Source organism: Pelophylax lessonae (assembly GCF_965119305.1).
Source record: "Pelophylax lessonae genome assembly, chromosome: 9".
Classification (NCBI taxonomy): Eukaryota; Metazoa; Chordata; class Amphibia; order Anura; family Ranidae; genus Pelophylax; species Pelophylax lessonae.
This window is the reverse complement of record NC_138776.1, coordinates 80,505,478-80,527,735: the sequence shown is the minus strand read 5'-3', so window position 1 is coordinate 80,527,735 and position 22,258 is coordinate 80,505,478. Positions and strand designations below refer to the sequence as shown.

Here is a 22,258-nt window from a genome sequence, read left to right as displayed (position 1 = left end):
CAAAAAAAATCGCAGATCGCCGCCATTGCGCGTTAAAAAAAACACCAAAAATGACAGAAATCTTTCCCTTAGTTAGTAAACGCAATAACTTTTGCGCAAACCAATCAAAATACTCTTTTTGCTATTTTTTTTTTACCAAACATATGTAGCAGAAAACAAATTGGCCAAAAATGGTAAAAAATTTAGATTTTTACATTTTTTTTGGGGGGGGGGAATTTCATATAAAAAAATGTGAAAAATATTGCTATTTTTGCAAAATTTACGCTCTTTTTTTGTTTATAGCGCAAAAAGTAAAAATCGCACAGATGATCAAATACCACCAAAAGAAAGCTCTGTTTGTGGGAAAAAAATGACGTCAAATTCGTTTAGGTACAGTGTCGCACGGCCGCGCAATTGTCCGTTAAAGTCACGCAGTAAAAAATCGCAAAAAAAAACCCTGGTCAGGAAGGGGGTAAAATCTTCTGGGGCTTAAGTGGTTAAGTTTGCAAAAAAAAAAAACACAATTATTGCAACACAGATTTGTCATGGGCCAAAACAGCGTACTTTATACTAAAATCTAAAAAGCTTGACCATCCAAGTCTTCAGAAGTGTGGGTAGATGTAGGAGTCATGAAAGCACAACATCTAAAGTAATTATTTGTAAATCCTCTTGACTAAAGCATGTTTGTTGTTCTGAGGTCAGTGGCCTTGCTGTGAAGCCCATGCCCTGCAGCGTAGGAGGAGGGTGTGTGGAGGCAGCATAAAAAACAAAGGAAGCCGCATACTGTTCAGGCATTCTAACTAAGTCCTATAGCCCTACACAATGGTGTCCTGGGTGCTGTGTGCGGGTCTGGTCCTCCTTCACATCGCCTGCTCAGTGGAAGCCAAACTGTAAGTAATTTCATTTTGCTTTAGTAAATGTGTGATTGCTGAGTTGAACATTCCTTGGGGATGTTGGATAGGTTGTCAGCTGTTGACCTCCTAAAATTGTTATACCTTAACCACTTAAGCCCCGGAGGATTTTCCTGCTAAACGACCAGGGGGTATTTTTGCGATTCGGCACTGCGTGACTTTAACAGACAATTGCGCGGTCGTGCGACACTGTATCTAAACAAGTTTGGCGTCCTTTTTTTCCCACAAACAGAGCTTTCTTTTGGTGGTATTTGATCACCCGTGCGATTTTTACTTTTTGCGCTATAAACAAAAAAAGAGCGTACATTTTGCAAAAATAACAATATTTTTCACATTTTTTTATATGAAATTCCCCCCCAAAAAAATGTAAAAATCAAAATTTTTTAAAATTTTCGGCCAATTTGTTTTATACTACCTATGTTTGGTAAAAAAAATCGCAAAAAGCGTATTTTGATTGGTTTGCGCAAAAGTTATCGCGTTTACTAACAAAGGGAAAGATTTCTGTCATTTTTGGTGTTTTTTTTTTTAACGTGTAATGGCGGCGATCTGCGATTTTTTTTGCGGTACTGCGACATTGGGGCGGACAGATCGGACCCTTGACTGACATTTTTGACACTTTTGGGGTTACCAGTGACATTTCTACAGTAATCAGTGCTATATATATGCACTGTTACTGTAAAAATACACTGGTAGTGAAGGGGTTAACTTTATTTGGGAGGGAGGGGCTGTGTGTGTCCCTAGGGGCATGCTTTCTACTGTGATTGGCTGTGGCTTGAGCTGTAAGGACACTGATCAACGGATCTACATACTAGATCCGAGTGATCGGTGTTTTTACAGCGAGGAGAATGACAGGTGGCTTGTTTACACAAGCTGCCTGACATTCTCCTTCTCCCCCGCCGATCGCCGAGTGACCGGCGGACATCGGGTCCGCTGGTCACACGCGCGGGGGGGTCCGTGACCGCGCGGGAGCGGGAGCGCGCCTCCGCGGGCGCGCGCTCGCTCCCCAGAGCCTCACAGGCGAGCGACGTAGACCTACGTCACTCTGCCTGTGAGGGGCCGACTGCCGCAGTAAATATACTGTGAGCAGTCGGCAAGCGGTTAAATATTTATAAATATAAGTTTTGACTTTTCTACTGTTTTAAGTTGTTTTGCTTGCATCTAGAAGAGTAGATGTTAACTGGAATATAGCTGTGTATAGGTTTTTTTTTTTTTTCTTCGGCTGGACAGACTTCTAACTTGCTCACTTGTTAAGAATACTCACTGATAGAAGAGGAAGTAAACTTCTATCTTTAAGTTTTACCCATAGGAAAAACCTATATTAAGGCTTACCTATAGGTAGTGTAAATATCTCCTAAACATGCACAGATTAGGAGATATTTACTGACCTAGCAGCCAGTTTTGTCACTGGTGCATGTGCACTGAAGGATTGGCCGCCCATGCCATTTTTTCAGAGCAGAGTGCCATGACTGGCGGCTCCAGCGCGCATGCGGGGGAGTGACATCATTGCGGCTCTGGCCAGTCACAGAGCTGGAGTCACGAACCCGGAAGGAAGACCAGGTATAGATGGACACTACCTCCAGCGATGGCATCGCTGGAACGCTTAGTTTTCAGGTAAGTTTAACATAGGAAGATGTGATGCATACTAGCACATTATGCCTTTGCCTTGCAGGTAGGTAAAAAAAAAAAAGTGCAGCGGTTTACAACCGCTTTAAGGGTATCTGCATGAAATACATTAAAGTTTTAAAATACTCTAAATACATTAGAGTTTAAAGTGGTTGTAAACCACTGCACGTTTTTCTTTTTTTTTTTTCCTTTCCTGCAAGGCAAAGGAATAATGTGCTAGTATGCATCGCATACTACTGTGTTTTCCCAAAAATAAGACCGAGTCTTATATTAATTTTGGCAACAGAATACACAGTAGGGCTTATTTTCGGGGTAGGTCTTATCATGTAATGTGTATTTGCCATTTCCTGTGCCCCCTGTCTTCTCTCCCCCTCTCTCTCCCTGCCTGTCAGGAATCCCCAGTGTAAACCGAGTTAAAGTGGTTTTTAAATCCTACAATCCACTATTACATTTTTATATAATGTACAATGCGTGTGTTTCTGTAATATTATTGTGCCAAATACCTTCGTTACAGCGCCGCTGGGCGCTTACGTGACACGCTGGATCTCTCTTTCCCACACTGAGCACTGCAGAGGGAGTGGGCTGAGATTACCCGTTGACAGGGGAAACAGTAGTTTTACTGCGGCCGGTCGGCTCTGTCCCGCGAAACCCATTGGCCACAGGGGGAGCCAATCAGCGGGTCCTGCGGCATTGATTGCGGCCGGGCACCTGTGATCGCTCCCCGTGGAGATAAAACGGCGGTCTGTGTCTTATTCCGGAACACAGGTCTCTGTGTTCATGCAGCAAGCCCATCCCCCTCACAGTTAAAAAGCACCCCCCTAGGGATACATTTAACCCTTTGATCGACCCTGGTGTTAACCCCTTTCCTGCCTGTGTAATTATTACAGTAACAGTGCATATTTTCAGCACTGATTACTGTAATAGTGTCACTGGTCCCCCCAAAAGTGTAAAAAATGTCAGTTAGTTGTTTGGAATACCCATAAAGCTTACAGGAAAGGTCTTCTCATACAATTTTCGGCACAAACAAAAAAGAAATTCAATTCCTCCCTGAATTACTTTGTTTCTTCAATTCATACTCTAGAACTTCAAAACAAGAGTTTTCCCTCCACTTTAATTTCACACGAGCTAACACATTTGAGACACAAGCTCTGTTTACTTCTATGTTCTCAACACGGCATCTTAAACTCAATTACTATGCTTACAACAATAAGGCAGGTAGATTACTGGCTAATAGACTCTAACACCGTCCCACCAAAACTAGAATCCCATTTATCACTCACCCCTACATGAAAAAACAAATCACAAACCCACAAGAGATAGCTAACGCATTCTCGGACTATTACTGCACCCTCTACAACTTAAAGGAAGCACATCAAAACCATTCTCTGCTCTTATCCATTGATGCAGAGAAGGTGTTTGGTCGTGTACACTAGGAATTCCTACACCTGGTGTTATTAAAATGTGCCTTTTCTGGACCAATTAATCAGCTATCCTAGCCCTCTACTCTACACCCTCAGCGAGGGTCTTCTCCTCAGGTCTCCTTTCTAAACCATTCAAGATAACAAATGGAACGAGGCAGGGATGTCCCCTCTCCCCACTATCTTTAATTTGTCTATAGAACCTCTGGCTGAAGCGATCAGATCCCCCCCAATATCACAGGTCTCCAATTTCATACCGGCCCCATAAAATGAACCTCTTTCCAGATGATATCATCCTGATACTATCAAACCCGGCCAGATCCCTTCCATAAGCACATCAAATATTATCCTTATTCAGCACAATTTCCTATTACAAAGTACATTTTTCTAAATCGGTTATTCTTGACCTAGGCCTTCCCAAACTCACTAGACAAAAACTTTGCACAGAACTCCCGTTCTCTTGGTCTGAACACGGCATCCCATATCTAGGAATCACTCTTACTATCCCCTTAGCAAACCTCAATGATGCTAATTACAAGCCTCTCCTCCAAAAAATAACTAAAGACATCCAAAATCTCTCTAACTGTGAAAATCTCTTGGATGGGCAGAATAGCTGCCTTTAAAATGTTGCTCCTACCACAGATTTTATATATTTTCAGGGCCTTACTTGTCCCAATACACCCAAAATACATAAAGGCACTAACAGCTAAGATGAAACATTTCATTTGTCTAAATAAGAAAGCATGGTTCCCATACTCACACCTCATCAAACACCAGAAAACCGGGGGAGATGGCTTTTGATATTCAGGATTACTGGATAGTAGCTCAACTCACCCAGCTACAACAATGGTTTAATGCTTCCCCTGATAACCTCTGGGTGGATATTGAATCCTTCCTCCTAAAAACTTCTAACCTCAAAGTTAAGTTATTAGCTGACATCTGGAAACAAACTAACATCTCCCTATTACCTGGTATAATAAAAGCTTCCTATCTGGCATGGAGATTGATAACGCAGTCAAACAGCTCTAATTCCAATAACACTACAGTCTCAATCCTGATATCTTCCCTAGAGTCCTTTATCCCCTATTTGTCTTTGAACCACTGGCAAAAGGCAGGCATCTTGTGGATAGAAGTTTTATATGACCATGCGAAACTGAAAGGACCTTTTTGCATACATGCGTATACAATCTTTTCTAAAACGCCACCCTAAGAGGATAGTATATATCCACTCATCGGCCTGGCATCACCTAACTAACCCAAAACCTACACACAAAGGGATATCATTATACTATTCTATTCTAAACAACAAAAACACCTTCTCCAAAATGACTCCAATGCTAAAATAGGAAGTTGAATTGCACAAGACATATTCAGATGCACAGTGGCAAGCAGCTATAAAAATATCATACAAAACTACGCATTGCACCAATCACTGGGAACTTAACAAGAAAATACTATCTCACTGGTACTTAACTCCAATCTGCCCAGCCAAGTTTTCCCCAAACAATTCACCCCTGTGCTGGAGAAGTTGTGGTGATAATGGCTCTCTTCTCCACATTCTATGGACATGCAAAAACGTGACGAGTTCCTGGAACAAGGTGTTCCAACTCATATCCCAAATTACGGTATTATTACAAAACCAGACCCAGCCCTTGCCCTTTTATGCCTAGGGATAGACAATTTCCCTACGGAATTTTGCAGCATTATAGCTATCATGAGTAAATTGGTAAACTCCGCGCTTGTGGATTATACAGACGTGGATGGATATATATTAGACTGCAGCCTCCCTAAACTATAGCCACAAGGACTATAGAAGGTATAGAAATGTGGGGTAGGGGAATGGCGCTGTCTGATGATGAAACACGTGTAAGATAACGATAAATAGATGAAAGTGAGAGAGAGTTCAAAATCTGCTATAGTTATCTGTATGAATCTCAAATAGAGTCAAAGTGCAACGTGCATATATATGTTAAATGAATGCAAAACCATCAACATGAGTAAATATTAAAACAATATAAAGATCTAGAATAAATAGAATAAATCCCAGTGTTAAGGTGACCATAAAAAATAATTATGAATAAATATAAATGATACAAAGTGTCATATACTTAAAGTGACAAGTGTATAAATATAGGTGATGCAAAGTGTCATATACTCAAAAGTGGCAAGTGCATATTAACAGTGAACACAGTATCATGAATTCAAAGTGACAATAAGGTAAATGTCCGAAATAGGTGAAAAAATACACCAATAAAACTAGGTGACGGAACTGAATAAATAAATAGTGATAGTGTATATGACAAAAAGTCCAGTGATATGAAAAGATCGGTGATGAAGTAACAGTGAATTTCCAGAGTAGTGATGTAGATTTAATGCATAAGCAGGTGATAATCCATGTGTGAATAGAACACAATAGGTAACCCCGTGGTGGTCAATGACCACTTTGGTAAGTAGCACACTTACCAGAAATACCCACCCCACACAGGGGTAAAGAGCGGGTATATATAATGCTCCAGCAGTTGGATCCTATCCTCCTCTGTGGGCCCTATGATGGACGTCTATGAGGATCCCAAATGGGAGGATTCCTGGGGGAAGCTGGGGTCTGGGGGTGTCCTGGCGGTAGGGGTTGGTGTCTCCAGGTGTCTCGCAAGGTGTCAGTATAACAGGTGTCCGAATGTGGAAGAAAGGCACATAGTGTAATATTGCCAAAATAGATTTATTTGTACAATAGAACAGGATTAAGGGTACTCACATGTATGTAGAAATAAACAAGCGGTGGAGCGAGCGTGTGGAATGCAATGCGGTCCACGACTAACAACAGGAACCGGAAGTGATGCGACACGCCAGGAATCCTCCCATTTGGGATCCTCATAGACGTCCATCCTAGGCCTACAGAGGAGGATAGGATCCAACTGCTGGAGCATTATATATACCCGCTCTTTACCCTTGTGTGGGGTGGGTATTTCTGGTAAGTGTGCTACTTACCAGAGGAGTCATTGAGCACCTTACCACCCACCACGGGGTTACCTATTGTGTTCTATTCACACATGGATTATCACCTGCTTATGCATTAAATCTACATCACTACTCTGGAAATTCACTGTTACTTCATCACTGATCTTTTCATATCACTGGACTTTTTGTCATATACACTATCTATTTATTTATTCAGTTCCATCACCTAGTTTTATTGGTGTATTTTTTCACTGATTTCGGACATTTACCTTATTGTCACTTTGAATTCATGATACTGTGTTAACTGTTAATATGCACTTGCCACTTTTGAGTATATGACACTTTGCATCACTTATATTTATGCACTTGTCACTTTAAGTATATGACACTTTGTATCATTTATATTTATTCATAATTATTTTTTATGGTCACCTTAACACCGGGATTTATTCTATTTATTCTAGATCTTTATATTGTTTTAATATTTACTCATGTTGATGGTTTTGCATTTATTTAACATATATATGCACGTTGCACTTTGACTCTATTCGAGATTCATACAGATAACTTTTGCAGATTTCAAACTCTCTCTCACTTTCATCTATTTATCATTATCTTACACGTGTTTCATCATCAGACAGCGCCATTCCCCTACCCCTCTTTATTATAGCTATCATACTGCTAAGTGCCAAATCCCTGATCACTAGACTATGGAAATCGGATCAAGCCCCAAACATATCGGCCCTACTCAATCCTATTTCACTGATATTTGAATATGAACGTGATCTTGCTAGTAGAGCTAATAGGTTCCATATCTTCTCTAGATCTTGGCGCCATTGGATAAGCTTGTCTCCCACGTGACATGTTTTGTACACTATTTTTCTCATGATAGTCACTGTGTGTTTTTGTTTGGTATACTCATGATAATTTATATGTTCTATTCATGTTTCTGTACTGTATAGGCTACCATGCTTATACATCATTGTAATGTTTTACAAAATTTAATAAAAACTAATGTTAGAAAAAAAAATGTCAGTTAGGGGTCCGATCTGTCCACCGCAATGTTGCAGTCCCGCTAAAAATCACTGATCGCTGCCATTACTAGTAAAAAAAAACAAAAAACAAATAAACATTATATAAATCTTTCCCTTAGTTTGTAGACGCTATAACTTTTGCGCAAACCAATCAATATACACTTACTGGGATTTATTTTACCAAAAATATGTAGCAGAATTATTATTATATTTAACGTCAAAGTACTGACGTAAAACTGTGGGCAGTCCGTAAGCGGTTACATTTCAAGCAAAATGATAGCTTCTGGCAGCTTTGTTCTGTTTGTGAACAAATGCACATGGACTCCATTCATCTATACCAGACGTTTAGGCTCTGTTCCCTCTAGTGCAATTCCAAAGTAGCGCAGTTTAAAATGCGACTTTGAGTGCGACTTTGGACTTTTCACTTTCTGGTTTAAAGTCACATCAAAAGTCGCACCAAAATAGTGCAGGCATCTTTTGACTTTAAGTCGCACCAATTTGAACGGATACCATTGAAATCAATTGGCTGTGACTTGTCATAGGACTTTGTGTGTCCAAAGTCCCATGACAAGTCACACTAGTGGGTAAGGAGCCTCTTCCTAGAGTATTATTATTAAGAGGGAACACAGCCAAAAATAAATCTCAGTGGGAGTTTCCCCATAATTCATATCAGGCCCTTTACACACACAGTCCTTTAACCCCATTGTAACTGCGCTATAGCCAAATGACGGCTACAGTGCGGCCGCACTTTGCCAGGAGGCTGTCATACGATGTCCTCTCATGTTCACGCTGCCTGCACGCCCCCCTGCGCTTTGGCAGTGATCTGTGATTGGGGTAAAGAGCCAATCACAGCGGCTCTTTACCACGTGATCAGCTGTGTCCAGTCACAGGATTTGCCAGTTATTGGCAATCCTCCCCTTACGCTGACAGAGCATGAGGAGAGGAGAGCCAAAACCGACAAATCCACACAGGGAACATCTGCGCTGACAATTACCAGTGCAGCCCCAACAGTACCCACCAGTGCTGCCAATCTGTGCCCATCAGTGCTGCCAATCAGTGCCCACCAGTGCTGCCTGTCAGTGCCAATCAGTCCTGCCTATCAGTGATGCCTATCAGTGCCACCTATCAGTGCCCATCAGTGCCACCTCTTAGTGCCCATCAGTGCCACATAGTGCTGCCTCATCAGTAACCATCAGTGCAGCCTAGCAGTGCCCATCAGTGCAGCCTCAACAGTGCCCATCGGTGAAGGAGAAAAATTACTTATTTACAACATTTTATAACCAAAACTAAGAAAAACCTTTTTTGTTTCAAAATTTTGAGTCTTTTTTTGTTCGTTTAGCAAAAAATAAAAAACCTTGTGGTGAATAAATACCACCAAAAGAAAGCGCTATCTGTCTCAAAAAAATGATAAACATTTTGTTTGGGTACAGTGTTGCATGACCACGCAATTGTCATTCAAAGTGTGACAGCACTAAAAGGTGAAAATTGGCCTGGGCAGGAAGGGGGTGGAAGTGTCCAGTAGGCAAGTGGTTAAATAAACCAAACCCTAAAACCCCATGATGTACATCCATCATGCCATTTAGCAATGTAGATTCATGTCAATCATAATAGCCAACACCTGCTGACCCACCAAGAGAAAAAAACCTGCTATATGCCAACACCATGGTACCACAATGTCACAGTGACGTCTTTGACCAACTATGGTGAATGATGTAACCTGGAAGAACCATTTTATTTATATCAGCTGTCATAGTTACATAGTTACATAGTAGGTGAGGTTGAATAAAGACAATAGTCCATCCAGTTCAACCTGTGTAGGTGTGTGTGGCTGTAATCATCTCACATAGCCCTGAATGTTCTGATCCTTGAGATGTACGTCTAAGAGTCTTTTGAAAGCCACCAAACTACCCGCAGAAACCACCTCTTGTGGTAGAGAATTCCACAATCTTGTAGCCCTAACAGTAAAGAACCCCCCACGTTGCCTGAGGTTAAAACGCTTCTCCTCTAATCGCATTGTATGCCCTCGAGTCCTCATGCAATCCCTTCGACTGAACAGCTTATTTTCTAAGCTGAGATCCCCATTGAGATATTTAAAAATTGCTATCATGTCCCCCCTCAGGCGTCTCTTCTCCAGGGAGAATAAATCAAGCGATTGCAGACGCTCTTCATAATTAAGGTCCTCTAATCCCCTAATTAGTTTAGTTGCCCTTCTCTGGACTCTCTCCAGCTCCAACACATCCCTCCTGAGGACTGGCGACCAGAACTGGACAGAATACTCCAGATGCGGTCGGACCAGAGTTTTATAAAGTGGAAGGATTATAGACTTATCTCTGGAATACATACCTTTCTTTATGCATGCTAATATTCTGCCGGCTTTGGCAGCTGCCGCTTGACATTGCATGCTATTAAACAAGCAAAAAATTGGGGGAGCAAGCCCTGAACATGCATATCTAAAGCTGGTGCAGTTATGGACCAAGCAACATGTATATTAAAAAAGAATAGCGCACACATGCAAAAGAAATGACTATCAAATATGGAGACAATCCATAAATAACAATGGGGACTTAGTCCCACCATATGGCCATATCGTGCTCAAGCCCACCACTACGTCAAAGTACCCCATTATCAGTGGGTCCTACACTATCCATAAAAAAGGGGTGAATCCAGGCTCTCTAACCCTTGGAGACAACACTCCTTGCTGGGATAGATGTGCTAATGCACTTCAAGAGACTCCTCCTTTGTCTACTTGATAGTGGACACCGATAGAGCACAGGTGTGTGTGGGGGGTGGGATGCTCAACCCCAGAAGTCTGGTCAGACCGAATACATAATAAACAAGCAAAAAATTGGGGGAGCAAGCCCTGAACATGTATATCTAAAGCCGGTGCAGCTATGGACCAAGCAACATGCATATTAAAAAAGAATAGCGCACACATGCAAAAGAAATGACTATCAAATACGGAGACAATCCATAAATAACAATGGGGACTTTGTCCCACCATATGGCCATATCGTGCTCAAGCCCACCGCTTCGTCAAAGTACCCCATTATCAGTGGGTCCTACACTATCCATAAAAAAAGGGTGAATCCAGCCTCTCTAACCCTTGGAGACAACACTCCTTGCTGGGATAGATGTGCTAATGCACTACAAGAGACTCCTCCTTTGTCTACTTGATAGTGGACACTGATAGAGCTATTGCCTAGTCTATCATCAACCAAGACTCCCAGATCTTTCTCCATTTTTGATTCCCCCAAGGGTTCCCCTCCTAATGTGTATTGTGCTTTTATGTTTCCAGTCCCCAAGTGCAAAACCTTACACTTCTCCACATTAAACCTCATTTGCCAAGTCGTTGCCCATTCCGTTATTTTGTCCAGGTCATCCTGTAGGATATCTGCTTCATGCTGTGCCCTGCCTAATTTTGTGTCATCGACCACAAAAAATGATTAGCTAAACCCAAAAGAAGTGGGCAAGCAAAGGTCAGAGAAAATTCCTATCAGTGGGCATCAGACTTTGTGGATCTACATTGCTGGACAACATGGTTGAGGGTTGATGTTCATCACGTGTGGGACTATTTATTTTATTTATTTTTTAATAATAAAGTTGAATTCCAGGATAATGCTAACTAGTCCTAAAAATGGCCCCTCTCCCCAATACCTATTCTGACTAATCTGTGTAAGAAAGATTTGTATCTTGTAAACCAGCCCCCCTCTGTCAACCAGTGTTGACTACAGGGGAGAGGAGGGAGCGCTGACAACAGAGGAGCCATAGATGAAACCAGTCTCAGGCATTGTCAGCCAAAGCACTCTCTCCTTTCCCCTGCAGCCGGTGCTGGCTGACACAGGGGAGATCATGTGTTCAGGAGTGGCCTGAAAATAGGTAAGTATACAGACCTTATACAGGCTAGTTAGAATAGGTGTTAGGAGGGGGAGGGAGCATTTTTTGGATTAGTTGGCTTTATCCTGGAATTCCATTTTAAATGACTTGCCCGTCTATGTTTATTTTTACTAGTTAAATTGTTTTTGTGGCAACATGGGGGGGGGGTGGTGGTATCTGGGCACCCCCTTATTGTTAAAGTGGACTTCCAGATCCTGCCCATAGACCCTCATAACCGCAAGGCCAGGGTTGTGGGGAAGAGGCTTTCATCCTTATTAAGGCTCTTGTCCTCATCACCTTTTCCCTAGAAAGGTGACTCCTCGTGCTGAGGGCATGTAGCTTGGTATAGATCTTTTGTGGGGAACACACAATTTTTTTTTTCTTGATCTTTTGCATGTGGTTCCCCTTTAAATCCATAACAGACATGAGGGGTCTGGTGTAAAACCTTGGGGAACCTCACAGCATTTTATTTGTGTTTTTTGTTTGCTTGGTGTCCTTCTTAACATTCATATAAGGCCTGAACTATAGCACAATTTTTTGTAACTAACCCACCCCTTTGCTAACGTGGCCAGGGAAAAGTCATTTCTGCTAAAGGTTCAAGGCCAGCTTTTAATGCCTTTTTTAAAAAAAGGCAATGGGGGAAATTTACAAAAACTGGTACATGCAAAATCTTGTGCAACTCTGCATAAAAAAAACAACCAGCTCCCAGGTTTTATGGTCAAAAGGTTAATTGAACAAGCTGAATTTAGAAGTTGATTGGCTACCATGTACAGCTGCACTAAATTCTGAGTTCTCCAGTTTTAGTAAATCACTCCTGTTGTTTTCTCATGTCCAGGTGCAGTATATCACGTTTATCTGTAGGTACTAGGTATTTGTGTTTTTGTAAAGATCTAAGATTAAGATTAATTATATCGAAAAAGTGAAATATTTCCATTTGTTGTACTTCAGTTTTTGCTCAACTGTGTATATAGAAGTTTTGGCTTGAGTTACGGTAAAATATGTTTACTCTAAAAATATCACCCAGAAAGGTACTCCAGTATCCAAGTGTCACCCCCCCCCCCCTAATTTTGGGTAAAGATTGAGTAACCACTGTAAATTGGGGGATAATAGAGCCTCTGACCCTGGATTATCAAGTTAATGATTATAATCTGTTACTTATTACTCAGCAGTGTCAATATTTGCTGTAGTGTGATGCCACACCAGAGCATTCCGGACAGTTGTTTTCTTATTGTACCTTAATGGATAACAAAAATGTAATATATCGCAGCTTACCTGTCTTTAGATGTGGTGGCTGAATTTGTTTTTAATTGTCAAAGTTTCCAGTAAGTACAGTAAATACCTATTGATCCTACCGGAAATGCAGTGTCCTTGTCATGAGCTGAACAGAATGTAAAAAACAATATTAACTTCCTTGTGAAAACTATTGTTCTCATCAACTCCCATGTAACGGAATTGTACAATGGCAGACAGGTTTAACCACATTACCACCGGAGGATTTTGCTGTCTTACGTCTGGGCCACTTTTTGCGATTTGGCACTGTGTGAATTTAACTGACAATTGCGTGGTCATGCAACGCCATACCCAAACGAAAGTTACGTCCTTTTTTTCCCACAAACAGAGCTTTCTTTTGTTGGTATTTGATCACCTGTGCGATTTTTACTTTTTGCGCTATAAACAAAAAAAAGAGCGACAATTTTGAAAAAATAACAATATTTTTCACATTTTTTTATATGAAATCCCCCCCCCCCCCAAAAAAAAATGTAAAAATCAAAATTTTTTATCATTTTAGGCCAATTTGCTACATATTTTTGGTAAAAAAAATTGCAATACGCAATAAGCGTATTTTGATTGGTTTGCGCAAAAGTTATTGCATTTACTAACTAAGGGAAAGATTTCTGTCGTTTTTGGTGTTTTTTTTTTTAACGAGTAATGGCGGCGATCTGCGATTTTTTTGCGGGACTGCGACATTTCGGCGGACAGATCAGACCCTTGACTGACATTTTTGACACTTTTGGGGATACCAGTGACATTACTACAGTAATCAGTGCTATAAATATGCACTGTTACTGTAAAAATTACACTGGCAGGGAAGGGGTTATTTTTTATTGGTGATCAAGGAGTTAATGTATGCCTGGTGCTTACTAACGTGTGTGGGGGGAGGGTACTGAGTGACACAGGGACAGATCGCAGGTTCAGCTATGCTGAACCCTGCAATCTGACCCTGCCTGTCACTTAGGAGATCCGCCTGCTTTGTTTACACAAGCGGGTGGATCTCCACACTCGATTCCCCGCCGCTCCTCCCCTGGCCCGACTCCAGCTGTGACTGAATACAGCGGGAGCGAGCCTCCAGTGGCGCGCGCCGCCGAGAGAGGGGAATGTCTGCCGACGTAGGTCTACGTCGCCAGACGTTATCGAGCCACTTTGCCGCAGTAGACCTCTAGTGAGCAGCGGTAAAGTGGTTAAAGTCCAGCCTGGGTGGCAACCATGGCTCCCTCCAAGAATACAGTGTAGCCACCCAGGGATATGAAGTGTGTTTTTTTACAGGATTCTTAGATTAAAATAAAAGGAAAAAGCCTTATCAAGATATAGTAAACCGTAACTTTTAAACCTTAAACTGATTGTAAACAATCACCTTGTAAAACAACCTATTCAGTTTAAAATTAAAATGATAGACACAACATTTGTGTATAGATCTCAAAAAAACATTCTAAATACCCTTTTTTCCCTTTTTTATAAGTGATCACATTCTCTCTGTTCTCAGCTGCATTAGAGCTGGGGGAGGAGAAGCAGCAGCTCACTTAGCTTTCCAGTGAAAGGCTGTGCAGGGAGTGTGTCAGAACAAGTCTGATCATTGGAGGAGAGCATGCTGAGGTCCCAGCACAGCTAGAGAACTGACCACGATGTGCCCTCTTGTTTAGTGTGGTCAATTTTTAATGGGAATGCAGAGGGACTGGCAGGAACACCAGGAATTTTAAATAAACTAAGCAATATAAAGAGAACAGGATACTTTCTCATACAAGTGCATGGTACCGCAGGCACATACATTATATTACCAAACGTATTGGGACACCTGCCTTTACACGCACATGAACTTAAATGGCATCCCAGTCTTAGTTCGTAGGGTTCAATATTGAGTTGGCCCACCCTTTGTAGCTAGAACAGCTTCAACTCTTCTGGAAAGGCTGTCCGCAAGATTTAGGAGTGTGTCTGGGGGTGTTATAAGAGAGGAGGGATCTGAGGGTGTGATCAGAGTGGAAGGATCTGGAGGAGTGATCAGAGTGGAGGAATCTGGTGGGGGATCTGAGGGTGTAATCAGAGTGGAGGGATCTGGGGGTGTGATCAGAGTGGGGGGATCTGTGGGGTATCAGGAGGTGTGATAAGAGTAGAAGGATCTGGAGGTGTGATCAGAGTGGAGTGATCTGGTGGGAGATCTGAGGGTGTAATCAGAGTGGAGGGATCTGGGGGTGAGATCAGAATGGGTGGGATCAGGTAGGGTATCAGGAGGTGTGATCAGAGTGGAGGGATCTGGAGGTGTGATCAGAGTGGAGGGATCTGGTGGGGGATCTGAGGGTGTAATCAGAGTGGAGGGATCTGGGGGTGTGATCAGAGTGGGGGGGGATCTGTGGGGTATCAGGAGGTGTGATAAGAGTAGAAGGATCTGGAGGTGTGATCAGAGTGGAGAGATCTGGTGGGAGATCTGAGGGTGTAATCAGAGTGGAGGGATCTGGGGGTGTGACCAGAATGGGTGGGATCAGGTAGGGTATCAGGAGGTGTGATCAGAGTGGAGGGATCTGGAGGTGTGATCAGAGTGGAGGGATCTGGTGGGAGATCTGAGGGTGTAATCAGAGTGGAGGGAATCTTGGGGTGTGATCAGAATGGAAGGAATCTGGGGGTGTGATCAGAGTGGGAGGAATCTGGGGATGGGATCCGAGTGGAGGAATCTGGGGGGGTACCTGGGGTGTGTGATCAGTGTGGGGGTATCTAAAAGTCCACGTGTTAGGGGGCACAAATTACTAGCCTTTCCCTGGGCGCTTACAACCCATGCTACGCCACTAGGTCAGAGGCCAGATTACTTTACACTGTCGCCACATAAACCCCAAAAGGGTACAACTAAATCAACCTTTGTTTTTTAAAACACAATTGTCCTGTGCAGAAAGGTCAGGGAAGTAGGATAGTTGTAGGCCAAGAGACTTGGGGAGGAAGGATTATGTAGCCTGCTGCAAAAATGTGGATATCTGGGCTGCAGTTGAAAGGACATTTAAGCCTAGTACACACGATAAAAACATTGTACAAAAAACACGGAGCATCTGATAATCTGAACATTAGTACATAGCTTTTGAGTTCATGCAAAATTGTCAGAAGAGACAAACATGAAATTGTTTCTTGTACGATGACAGAACAAATGATTTTCGTTTAATCCATACAGTATTCATCCATAAAAAAGTTGGGTGACAAAGACTGTGCATGCTCGGAAATTAAGGAATACATTACAATACACTACCTTACATCATCGCGGGAAGTTGAATTTTGTGTCTTACGAGAATGGAACTCTAGGATCCTGTTCGTTTTCGATATGAGACTAGCATGCAAAAAATAAAAACGGCCAATCATTTGTCTGATATTATCATTGTGTGTATGAGGCTTTAGGGCCTGTGTTCATGGGCTTTTGTTCATTTCAAGCAGGTTTTGCATTCCTATACAAGTCTACAGGAATGAAAATCCTGCGTGATGCAGGTGAAATGCAGGTCACAAGGATGTAAACTATCCCTGCCAATGAATTCTGAATGATCTCAGTAGTGTCCCTTTGCCTGCTAACACTTTCCCTTAAAATGGCTTAACATGGGTCGCAGCACTTGGATCATGGACTGCTTTGGGTTATATCACTCTCACCACTATTTCATGCACCAACACAGCACACTTTTTCTACCACAAGCCACCCATTGTCCTGGCCCACTCTGCTCACTTCTAGCCACCCCTGCTGCCTTATCTTAGGTTCAGATGATGTCAGATGTTCTCTAGTCTCAGTATAGATGAGGTGTATATTATATTATCTAATCACGAAAAAAGGTGACATGTATGGCCTGGCCTTGCCTCATGCTACACCAGTCTTTTTGTCACATTTGCTGCTTGGTTTCAATACTTTCCTAAATACTGATTCAAAATAAATATTATGGTTGTGAAAGTCGTGAAAGTCTTCAAAAAGTCAGACTCCCTACCTGCACACTTTTCCAGGTCTAAGACTCAGATTATATTAAGGTCTTTTCACATCATTGTGCTGTGGTAACCAGTGTTAGGGGTAACTAGTTACGAAGTAACTGATTACAGTAACTACATTACTTTTTTTGGTAACAAAGTAATGTAACTAGTTACAATACTAATATTGGTAACTACACTACTTTACTAGGCTATAGGAGGTAACTACACTACTTTACTAGGCTATAGGAGGTAACTACACTACTTTACTAGGCTATAGGAGGTAACTACACTACTTTACTAGGCTATAGGAGGTAACTACACTACTTTACTAGGCTATAGGAGGTAACTACACTACTTTACTAGGCTATAGGAACGCGCTTTCCTGCGTTACCCAAGCCGTGCGATACAAACGTTATTTCGAAGAATAGAGAGGGATGAAGTTTATGACTTTTTGTTGCACTTTATGTTTTATTCTGTTTTTTCAGGTTTTGTTGTCATGTTTCCCAAAGCCTGTGTTTGTACAATAAACTCTATGCAGAAAGAATGTCATGTATCTTCTTCTACACAGTCAATTAAGAAAGAGGAAAGTAAAGTAATAAGTAGTGAAGTTACTTTTCAAATGCAGTAACTAGTAAAGTAATCTTGTTACAATTTACAGAAGTAACTAGTAACTAGTTACATTTTTTGAGTAACTACCCCAACACTGGTGGTAACACACACAATACATCAGAGCATGTTAAAATAGAGGTGTAATGCATTCTGAATGGCACCCCAAGGAACCTTCACAGCTTGCAGCAGTGTACTGAACTGCCTCGCTATGCACAATTTTTGGTGCAAAATGTGTTAAGGCGCTTCCCTAACACTAGGCATGGTAATGCGTATTCATGCACCACAGCAGATGGTGCTGATGTGAATGGGCCCTTAAAGCAGCAGAGACAGTATGACTGCCAGATGACAAGCATTCAAAGGATCCCACAAGGGCAGACTCTTATAGAAGACTTGCTGTCCCCAACCTTCAAACAGATCACACCAATCTAAGAACAGCAGTATGTGATCTGAGAACTACTAACATTCCCTGACTTTAGCTCAGCAAAGTCCCCATTCATAGTTCCAAGCCCACTGTTTCTGGAAGGCCTCCATGTTCTGCCATTCCCCTAAACCTCTCCCTTCTTACAACATCACATCACTGGCAGCACAAACTAGAAGGAAGGTGCCACAGAGCCATCTTCTGTTCGGCTGTCAGAAATAAACAACTATGAATGCTGTGATATATGCGGGGTGACCCAGGAAAACTGTGGGCATCTCAACATCACTCTTCTTTGTTTGGGTGTTTTTCAGGCAGTTCTGATCTCTGCCAAGCTCCCTGCGAATGCTAGTTCTAAAATGATGTACTGAGCCCCATGTAGTGTGCAGTGTTGTATAAAGTACTCGAAACCCATACTTGAGTAGAAGTGGAAGTGCTCGATCAAAAAGTGACTTGAGTAGAAGTACTAAAGTATTCAACATTTTTTGTACTTAAGTATTGCAAGTAGTTTTTGTTTTAATTTTGCTACTCAAGTACTGAAGGTAAAAGTACCAGTAGTTTTGAAAAAAAAATTGCTACTCAAGTACTGAAAGTAAAAGTACAAGTACTGTGTTATGTAGTTATTAAAGAAAGAAGTCAAAAGTTTGAACATCATATTGTTTTTTATTATTTCAAATGCAGCTTTTATTTATACATACAGTAGCATTTATTTTCATATGCGTTGATAATACACATGTTTTGAGCTTCATGAAACCTGCCATCTACTGTTCTGGCAGTGGTAATTTTTATAATAGTAACAAGTAACTATGCAGCACAAAAAAAAAAATATTGGAGTAGAAGTATTGAAATAATTGAAAAAATGTAGTGAAGTAAAAGTGGAAGTAGGAGAAAAAAATTCTACTCTAGGAAAGTACAGATACCGCCTTTCGGTACTTAAGTACAGTAGTGAAGTAGTTCTACTTAGTTACTATACATCTCTGGTAGTGTGGCATTGTTATAAAATAGAGCTATTTCTGTGTTCAGATTATTGTTATCTGTGGCTGTTCTCTTCAGGCCTACCCACTGCTCAGAATGCTGCAGGAAATTGCTCATACAACCAGATGATCACTGACATGATGACTATACCAAAAGATACCATAGTTAAGGGGCTGGGGGGGTTCTATCCCATCAAACTGAATAGTTCTTTCTTGTATGATTCAAGCTGGTATCTGCATGATTTTGGAAAGCTATATACACACATTTGCAAACAGTGAATTCTATGAAGTAAAAACATGCTATAGAATTCTTTGTAAATCTACCCTTGTCGTTTCTAATATTCACTCCTCTCTCCTCAGGCACTATGCGGTCATCTTCCCCTCTGAAATTCGCTCGCAGCATTCTGAAACCATATGCATACATCTGGAGGGGGCAGAGGGAGAAAGCGGAGCACAGATCTCCTTAAATCTGAATGGAAAGAACAAAATCCTTGTAGAGAAGACCTTTAAACAGGACTCCAGCTTCAACTGTTTTGCAATCCAGGTAAAAAAAGTCCACATAATAGGCTTAAACACATAGTTCATCTTTACCAAAAAAAACAAAACAAAAAAACACATACACTGCATTATCAAAAGTATTGGGACACCTGCCTTTACACGCACATGAATTTTAATGGCATCCCAGTCTTAGTCCGTAGGGTTCAATATTGAGTTGGCCCACTCTTTGCAGCTAAAACAGCTTCAACTCTACTGGGAAGGCTGTCCACAAGGTTTATAAGGGCATCTATGGGATTGTTTGACCATTCTTTTAGAAACGCATTTGTGAGTTCAGGCACTGATGTTGGACGAGAAGGCCTGGCTCGCAGTCTCTGCTCTAATTTATCCTAAACATGTTCTACTGGGTTGAGGTTAGGACTCTGTGCAGGCCAGCCAAGTTTCTCCAACCCCAAACTCCCTCATTCATGTCTTTACAGACCTTGCTATGTGCACTGGTCCATATCATTTGGTGGAGGGGGGATTATGGTGTTGGGTTGTTTTTTTAGGGGGTTGGGCTTGGCCCCTTAGTTCCAGTACATGGAACTCCTAAGGAGTCAGCATACCAAGACATTTTGGACAATTTCAATTACAACTTTGTGGAACAGTTTGAGGATGGCCCCTTCCTGTTCCAATAGGACTGCGCACCAGTGCTCAAAGCAAGTTCCATAAAGACATGGATGAGCAAGTGTGAAGGGGAGGAACTTGACTGGCCTGCACAACCTAAAAGTCCTGACCTCAACCTAATATAAAACCTTTGGGATGAAATAGAATGGAGACTGTGAGGCAGGCTTCTCATCCACTGACCTCACAAATGCACTTCTGGAAGAATGGTCAAACAATCCCATAGACAGAAGCCTAAACCATATAGACAGCCTTCCCAGAAGAGTTGAAACTGTTATAGCTGCAAAGGGTGGGCCAACCTAATATTAAACCCTATGGAGTAAGACTGGGATGCTATTAAAGTTCATGTGCGTGTAAAGGCAGGCGACCCAATACTTTTAGCAATATAGTGTAGTTCATCTTTACCAAAAACTGCCTACATCTGTAGATAAAAATAAGCTGCGTAGCTCTGACCAAAGTGGAATAATACCCTTGTAATAGGTGTAGGCTATTTACAGTACCTACCTCATGAAGCCTGCCATTGCTAAAGACATTGCTAAGAGAAGCCTAGCTGTTACTTTTCACTTTCACCCTTAACAGGACTGAGCTTTTCCTCTGATTCAAGACACCTCACATGTGCTTTGTCTCTCCTGATGACGTTCTGAACTCAGCATTTGAGAGCTTAGTCCTGTGATGGTGAAGGTGAACAGTAACAGCTGGGCATCTCTTAACAATGTCCTACCTAGAAGTTTTCTAGTCAGGCTTCATTGGTGCGTAAATGGCCTACACTTATAGCAATGGCATTATTTAACTTTGGTCAAAGCTGTGAAGCTTGTTATTATCCACAGATTCCCCTTATCTGCATAGACTTTTTTTTAGTAAAAGTGAACTAACCCTTTAAAGCTCATCTCTGGGCAATGAGAAAAAAAACCCTGTGACCCTTCTTCCATTGTATTCAATAGTTTTAACATTTTTAAATTGAGCTTTAAAACAACCTTTAGTCTGTTGTCACATGTCCCTCATTTGCAACTGTTGGGGAAGTGAAGAACATTGATCCGGCACTGCTGTTTGGTTCCCTCGTCATAGCATCATCATGCCACTGAAGTCTTCTTCTAGCTTCCCTGGCAATGGACTGCCAATGAGAAAAAAACACGTCACCCATGTCACAACAATGACACGGACACCCAAAGTACCACCATCTCACTCTACACTCCAGAATGGAAAAGACTCAGAACCCGGCACAATATCTGAAAGCAGATTTAGATAAGTGAAAGGGACTTTTAGATTAGGAATTTTTACAATATGGTGATTAGTTGGGGGGAGGATTGGTGTCTGAAGATAATCTTTAAAGACAAAACTACAGACAGTTCTCCTTTGTAAGGCTTGTTTAGAATAGCAAAGGGTAACAACTGGGTGCTGAACCTTTTGAAGAGCTAGGGCCGCTTAAGTGATTTGATTACCGGTCACAATAAAATGAAATGGTTCAGAATTTCAATTTTTTATTTTGAATAGCATAATGAACCTTTTCCTCATGCAGCAAATGAATGCCGACGGTAGGAAGAGGAGAAGCCGGCTTTCAGCAGTTGCAAGAGGAAAATGGAGAGGATAAGTTCCTGTATATGCGGCCCCCATCACCCCTCCTGTCCAAGTGTAAAACAGAATGTGACAGGGAGACTGCACAGGCCCCCTAGAGCATGGGGTGGTGTGCCCATTGCGACCCCTGACACTACACCAGTAGTGGTAGGGTGGTAAAAATACTTCTCAACTATGGGGTTTTACCACCCCCCCCCCAAACTGTACATTTTAACCAATCCCTACTGTCTTGAGCCCCCTCTAAGGCTGTTTTCACACTGATGTGCTGTGGTTTACCTGCAGTGTATGTGTTGTTCAATACACTGACCTTTTTTTCCTCTTCCAGCTTCTGCTGGCAATGCTGTCCAAGCTACTAGAAAGGTCCCAGGTGAAGCGCACTCGGTATGCACTCTGACGCTCTGGAAAGCCCAGATCACGATTAATGGGTTTCCGACAACGGGCAAGCGCTCCCTGGTTTGAGGTCGAAGGCCACAGATTGAGCACTCCTGGGTTAGAACCTCGATTTTTTTTTTTTCCTTTCTAAGAGAGAAAGAGGGACTGG

The 22,258-nt window shown here is 41.8% G+C and overlaps 1 protein-coding gene across 1 annotated transcript in view; it reads left to right on the top strand.

The window, feature by feature from the left end:
- The first annotated feature begins 677 nt into the window (after positions 1-677).
- LOC309563618 (alpha-2-macroglobulin-like) overlaps positions 678-22,258 on the top strand; it is a 215,610-nt gene continuing 194,029 nt past the window's right edge. Inside the window, exons 1-2 of the mRNA XM_082268122.1 lie at positions 678-869; positions 19,348-19,531. Coding sequence (XP_082124248.1) covers positions 802-869; positions 19,348-19,531 — 252 coding nt within the window. The 5' untranslated portion in view covers positions 678-801. The remainder of the gene's footprint in view (positions 870-19,347; positions 19,532-22,258) is intronic.